At 30.8% G+C, this 7,772-nt stretch overlaps 1 protein-coding gene across 1 annotated transcript; it reads right to left on the bottom strand.

Moving 5' to 3' along the window:
* Positions 1-1,354: 1,354 nt before the first annotated feature.
* Positions 1,355-4,858, bottom strand: LOC143601132 (uncharacterized). Its single transcript, XM_077078624.1, has 5 exons — positions 4,462-4,858; positions 3,128-4,345; positions 2,736-3,024; positions 2,549-2,675; positions 1,355-2,410 (listed from the first exon to the last, which is right to left on the bottom strand). Exons 1-5 carry the CDS (start codon positions 4,856-4,858, stop codon positions 1,355-1,357), a joined length of 3,087 nt encoding a protein of 1,028 aa, XP_076934739.1.
* Positions 4,859-7,772: the final 2,914 nt, after the last annotated feature.

The following is a 7,772-nucleotide window of genomic DNA, read 5'->3' as shown; positions in this document are numbered from 1 at the left end:
ACAACATGTTTAATAATTAATAACATCTAAGGATTGTTACCAAGTCTAAAAAAATGTTGTCAATATCATTCTTTTATTAAATCTATGAACAATATGCAATGTAAAGTATTAATATATTACCTTTTACTTCCTAATCGGACAACAAACTTTCGGAATAACAATCATAATAACTTTGATAGTGTAAAAAGGTCTTTAACATCTACTACTTGTATTAAATATAATAACAATACGTAAAGAGTTATATTTTACCTTAATGTTCGTCATCAGACTCAAAATTGTCGGGAAAATCTTCATAATCACTTTCATAATTAGAACATTCTTCTAACCATTTAACCTTCGAACTAACCTCAGCTTCCAGCTCAAGATGCGCAAGTTCTTTTCTTGCATTTGCTAACTTTAACACGTCAAGCTCCCTCAACATCACCAAATCATCACACGACAATAGTTGTTTCGGCTTAAAATTCTTATACTCTTCATTCTCAAACCAGATAACAACCTTGTTTTGATAAGGGTAAAAGAACCACTCCCTTACATGTTCATGAGGTAAAACCTCTTGATAAAGATCATGAAAGAAATGATGTAAAACATTTATCAAATTTGTTTCTTCTTCACATGGCAAATTCTTCCTAAGACCGATCTGATGTATCTGATGTTTAAACTGATTATCGAACAACATGACTAATTCAATATTATCTTTTTCTAATGTTGCTAAATTGCTAAATACAAATTGATACTTACGGAATAGTTTACAAAACCTCCGGTTCATAATCGTTGCCATTATTGGAATTTAGGTATGTTGAGAAACTTAGTATTGTTAAAGAAGAAGAAGATGAAGAGGATTAAAATGGAAAAAAAGAAAATTGATATAAGAAGTGACGGTTTTATTGTTCCAAGAAATTAATGATGAAATCTATCTAGTTATTATAATGTATAGTTAGCCTATAGTTAATAATATTTAATTAAATAGTATGATAAATATCTTAAATATTTTACATTAAAAAGTAAATACTAAAAAGGTAACTTATAAAAAAAAAAAAAACAGGTTTATATCCAGAAAATTTGTTTATAATATTAAAAATAACAAATTATTTATAATTAAATAAAAATATTAAATATAGGATACCAAAAAAATATTAAACAAAACAAGTTAAGTACAAATGTTGTAAAGTGTAAAACAAAATAAATACATTATAACCATTACATTTATTATGAGATTCCAAATTGAATTACATATGAAATTTAAACAATTAACATTCTATGTTTGCAAAAATCTCCTTGTAAACAACATTTGTTGTTTTATTTATAAGCTTTGATTCTTTGTCGAGTATCACTAACTTAATACCATCTCTAGTCTTCACTCGTGACAAAGCAACATAAAGCTGACCGTGAGAAAATACTGGATCTTTAAGATACAATCCAACTCTTGACAATGAGTGACCTTGACTTTTGTTGATTGTCTTCTTTTTAATTTGAACGGAAGTTTCTTATCAGCTGGTGTAAGACTTACTCGACTAATTAGAGTGCGATATCCGATATTCGTACAAGAGACAACTTTTGCTTCAATTACACGCCTACCGAGACTAACAACTTGAAGGCGCGTTCCATTGCATAGACCCTTTTTATGATTAATATTCCTTAATAGCATGATGGGAACACCAACTTTAAGAACCAACCTATGATTAGGCATTCCTGACATCTTTAAACCATTTAACAAATCAGGGGAATACAACTGTAGATCAACAGCGTCGGAAACGTCTTCAGATTCAGCCAAACTGTCGGAACTTAAATACTGGACTTCGTCACCAGGAAAGAGGGCTAACATACGTTCGTTAATTTCTTGAACCACCTCATTCAAAGGTGCAAGCAGTGCGCGGTCCTGAAAGTAAGTAAGTTCGTTGAATCTATCTAATATATCAGGATATACAAACCTTATTAAATCACCAATGGGATCAACTAAGTTCAATATCAACAGATCATCTGGAATATCAATAACCGACTCTCCATCATTTGGACCACCGAGTGTTCTTTGACCTATGTCTAATAGCCAGTCCGCAAACTCTTTGATGTTTTCAACGTCTGAAGATCGACATCCAACTGTAAGCCTCATGTTCTTAGTTAGTTTAAGAACCTTACACTTAGACCAGATATAAGAAGAATTGATGCAAGCATTGACACATTCACATCTGGTACCGTTAGTTACAACGGGCAAAATTTGACGAAAATCACCACCAAAAACAACAACCTTACCTCCAAAAAGTGCTTCGGAAGTATTTGCAGAATCACCATTCATAACATCATTTAAAGTTCTGTCTAAAGCTTCAAAATCATGCTTATGAATCATTGCTGCTTCTTCCCAAATTATCAAGCTTGTCTGTCTCAATAACTCATAGACGTCGGTATTTCCTTTAACCTATTTATAAGAAAAAAGAAAAAAATAAATACATAGCGTAACCTTTTTAAAGTGAATTTATATTCGAATAACAAATACAACGATATATAAAAAAAACTAATTATATTAAAAGTAACAAAAAGTATTTTGTAATATTACCGGACAGATGGAATCTTCGGTCAAATTAATGGGTATCAAAAATCTCGAATGTGTTGTTCTTCCACCCTCCAACAGCAAAGAAGCAATCCCGCTTGAAGCAACATTCAACACAACGTCTCCCTTTGCCCTTATAGATGCAGATAATGTCTTTCATAAATAAGTTTTTCCAGTACCACCGTAACCATACACAAAAAACACGCCACCTTTTTTATCCACCAAAGCGTTTATTATTTCATTATAAACCCCTCTCTGTTCATCAGTTAATGAATCAAATAGATGATTAAATTCGTTATTCATGGTATTTGTATCATATGAAAGCTCTTCCACCATCAACGGATTAATTGCTCTTGAAATTGTTTCTATATCTTGAAAAGGCATTTGTTGATGTCTTCTAAGACTTGAGTTGTTGCAAATTAAAAAAATTTCAATTTCCAGGAGTGCTAAGTTTTTTAGCTGCTCTTCATTAAGAATCAAACCTGAAATAAAATTAATAAGCAAATAAAATTAATATAATATAAAAATTAATTGATGTTAGATTACTGGAATAATTGAAAAAATTAAAATATACATAAATCTTACCAGGGTTGTTTTGATCTTTTTGTTGTTTGTATAGAATACCGTCAACTAAAAGTTGCCAAGTACTTTCCCAAACAAAATGAGGTCTAGATAAACTATAAGTAATCAACATTGTAGCAAATAAATTCCTTAAATAATATCCGGTAGAAGTGTGACTTGCTTCTTCAATTGCTTCTATGTATTCCTTATCATCATCTAAAAGACCTCTTTTGTAACATGCATCTCGAAAAGTTTCACACACAACTCCATCAACTGTTCGAATATCTTCAAAACATTCAGGCCCTTTAACCTTATTTAATAATATTCTTAAATAGTAAGCTTCGTCGAATGCGACTGGAACAGCATGAACTCTACCGATTGCAAAACCCCTCCGCCGAGGTTCCCATTTACAACATTGTTTTTTCCAAACATACTTTGTTGGAAACTCAGCATATGTGAGAGTCTTTGCAAGGTCATACTTCTTATTACACTCAAACCAACCGGTAAACATGGAAGAAGCATTGGTTGTTTTGTTTAAAATATCATCAATATCTTTGTTAGCACCATATATTACCTGCTGTTCACCGGGTAAATGAAAAGCAAGCCTCATAACAGACGGAAACCTATAATGCACGTCAAATCCGAATATCCTCCATGCAGCCTCGCATGCAGACACATATCTGCAATCATAAAACGCTTTGATTTCATCTAAATTAGGATCTTGGTTATCACCATTTTTATATTGTACAAGCGAAATTGTTGCTCGGTCTGGACCCTTATTAATGTATTTAAACAAATACTTTATAGATCCATCTTGATTGCACCACTCAACGTTAACATGTGCTTGAAATTTCTTTAATAGAGTCTTGTTGTATGGAACGACAGTTCTATTATCCATCATTATATCTGACTTAACAACATATTGACCGTTATCTCTTCTTTTGTATACCGGAAAACCGTTTGAATCAACAGCTGTTTCATCATTAAAAATTTTATGGAAATTTTTGGAGCATCTTTTGTTTACCATCCAGGTGCACTTCGGGTTAGCATCACCACATGGACTGTGAATCATATGATCAGATACAAGCTTGTATAGGTCTGGATCAGTGTTTTTGTTTGGTATCTCAGCAGAAATAAATTTATCTACATCTTTTGGATTATGAATCTTGCTACCCGGATGCAAAAATATGCAAATATGGGCATGCGGTAGACCCCTTTTTTGAAACTCTATCATGTAAACAACTGCAATAAAGATAATAAAAGTTAATATTCAACAACATATAAATATTATTAACATTTATAACATACAAGTAGGTCTTCTATTATAATTGTATATTCATAGAATTAAATAAAATTACATGCTTGAACCCTTCCAAACAAAGACTTATCCTTCACCAATTTAATCATTGCATCAAGCTTGACCTTGAAAAGCCGACATAATATATCAGGTCTATCTTCCGAGTTTAACTTTGTATCCTTAAGAAATATTTTAACTTCTGGCCAATTGGGATTACATGTTATGGTTATGAAAAAATCAGGATACCCGAACCATCTACAAAGACACATAGCGTCTAGATAAATTTGCATCATATATCTTGCACCGCCAGTAAATGAAGATGGTAGAATAACACGTTGACCAGCCGTTGAAACATTAGTATTTCCAACAGCTTGCATACCTCGTAAACTTTGGTAAGTATCGCACCTAAGTTCATGTTGTTTACCTCGTATAAAATGTAATCTTTGAGCCTCAATCATCGTATATTTATCAACTAAAATTTGCTAAAACAAACGCCTACCATTTAACATGGTTGAAAACGTATTTGGCCTATCTTGAATACAATAAGCAAAAAACTCACGCATTGTAACTTTCTTGCGTGCTGTGGTTGATGAAGACGAAACATTCTTATGAAGTATATTTACCTGATAACCATCCTCACCAAAAGGATGAAATAACGGGTATTGAAGAGGTGTATAAGATGGATGAAGTTCACTGATACACTTTAACGAACCAGACTTCTTTGTAACAATTATATCTCGGTTGTCAACAACGTCACCAATATCGCCAACGATTAAAGCAACAACTTCAGAACTGGATGGTAAGTTATATTGTCTGGCATCATGCTGTCTTGTTTCAATAATACGCAACTTCAAATCTAGTTGTGGGTTTTCTTCAAAACAATCTCGTACCATTCGATAAGCTTGGACCAAATTATTATTGAATCTAACATTGTCTTCAAATAATTAATAATATGCTTTTCTTGTCATCGACCTTTGAATTATTTTCACTGCCAATAAAAAAATTTTATAGTTTGATTAAATACAATAAAAATTAAACTAAAACAAAAATATGATAAATAAAGTAGAAGAATATCGTTAAGGTATTTACCCAAATACACGTTGACGATTTAAAATCTCGTTTTCCGTGTCATAAATGTAAGATTGAGAAAACTTTGCTTTACGTCCATCTAACGGTAAAAGACTTCCTAAACAATGATAGTTTTCACCGCTAAGTCGAAACGTATAAGGCGCATTGCCTCTATTTATGGAATGGTCAATATTTCCTCCCATAGACGTAAACGAAAACATCGAATTGACACGTCTAATGTTTTTCAAGAAGTACTTGCTGATGGCGGTTTCACCACGAAATAGTTGAAGATAACTTTCATCTGGTTGTTTAAGATCGGGAAGTTCGACTTTTTCAATTATAACAACAAAGGGAAAAAGCTCCTTCTTCATTAGTACTGCTTGGTTTGTTAACTTCGGCTTTCCACAACAATGCATTGCAACTTGGACACATAACAGATTGATTTCCATGATCAAGATATTCTACATAATAATATATCATGATATGTAGTTACTTCAAGTAGATAAACACATAATAATTGATTGAAATAAAAATAGGAAATATATACTGTCACACCCCGACCAAAGGCGGCGGAACATGCCGGGGTGCAACGTGATTGGACAAATACACAAGACACTATTTAAAGTGACAATATTTAATCACGTCATTTATTTCATAAACCAATAATCAACACATCTCGTTCACACAAACAAATTGAATACAAGTAACAATTATATTGTTCGTTTTACTAATATCCTAAAGGTCTTGGTAACGTTCTCATCAAGTTCTCGAGTCAACAAAAGTCAAACCTGCAACATTTCATAAAATAAAGTTTGTCAACACAAAGGTTGGTGAGCAATTCATAAGTTTGAGCATATAAGTATATAGTAATAAAGAGCCACAAAACTTGTATACAAAACAATAAATAAAAGCTATAAATTTGGATAAAATAGTTATCACTAACAAGTTAGCGACAGCCAACTATAAGGGGTTGCCAAATAGTTTAGGATTTTATAGACAGTTGCTAAACACATTAGCACCACCTAGCTACAAGGGGTTGCCAAGTAGTATAGGATTTAATAGTTATCGTTAATTGCATTACGTTAACGACACCTTGACATGAGGGGTTGCCAAATGGTCTAGGATTTATAGTTTCACCATCCAAAAGTGATAAACACAAAAGTATAAAAGCATAGAACACCAAATCGATTAATTATTCAAGTAAGGTATACAATCACGTTTGTGGGTTTAAGATTCAAGTATATAAAGCATTTAGTTTGATAAGTATGAAATGTCACCCCAAAATGAAAGATGGAAAAACGGGTATGAAAGTACTCACCTCGACTGATGAACCGAGAAATAAATAGATAAATAAATGAAGCTCGAATGGTAAACGAACAGATCCGACTTGAAACGATAAACACCTTAGCTAAAATAAATAACGTAATATATATTAATGAACATGAAACCATAATGAAACTATATTGGAAACATGGAACGATGAGGTTCGGTTGTAAATCAGATTACCGGTTAATTTGCTAACGATTAGGGACTCACACTTAATTGATAATTTAAAATAAAAAAATATTATTTTATTTGGGCTTTTAAATAACTAAACCAATATTAAATAGAAACAAGACGAGTTTAATTCAAGAGTTTGGTTTTATAAAAAAATGAATTGATAATAAGGTTTATAATAATATTATTAATGTTTAAGATAGAAATGATAATAATGATTTTTAAAATATGTTTTATATATATATAGATATATAAGATAATGTTGATGATATATAACTATACTACCACTCGAGGATTTTTGTTAAAACTAATAATAATAACAATATAATAATAATTACTTTTGTTGTTGATTACGTTATTAATAGATTTGAATTTTACTAATAATAATAATAATTATATATGCCATATAAATGATAATAACTAGCTTATAACATTTTAATACTAATAGTATTAGTGAGAAAAATGTAACTCGTATATTAATGGCGTGAAACGACAACTAGGCCCGACATGAGTTTTGGTTCAATAAAAACAAGTGGACAATATTACCAATAATAGTAATAATAATAAAAACCATATAGTTAATAATAATAATAATAATAATAATATTAATATTGTTAATAAATAAATGATAGAAATATGATTTTAATAATTAGTAATATGATCTTTATAAATAATAATAGCAACTTTAATATTTATAATAATAATGATAATAATAATAATAAATATAATAATAATCGTTATAAATAATGAGTTTTATATATTAAATGGTTTTATACTAATTATACAACTTTTAACAACAATAACACA

The sequence above is a fragment of the Bidens hawaiensis genome, unplaced genomic scaffold, assembly GCF_021521415.1.
Source record: "Bidens hawaiensis isolate Kalapana, Puna unplaced genomic scaffold, B.hawaiensis_p1.1 tig00055717_1, whole genome shotgun sequence".
Taxonomy (NCBI): Eukaryota; Viridiplantae; Streptophyta; class Magnoliopsida; order Asterales; family Asteraceae; genus Bidens; species Bidens hawaiensis.
The sequence above is the reverse complement of the archived record's forward strand: the minus strand, read 5'-3'. Positions and strand labels throughout refer to the sequence as shown.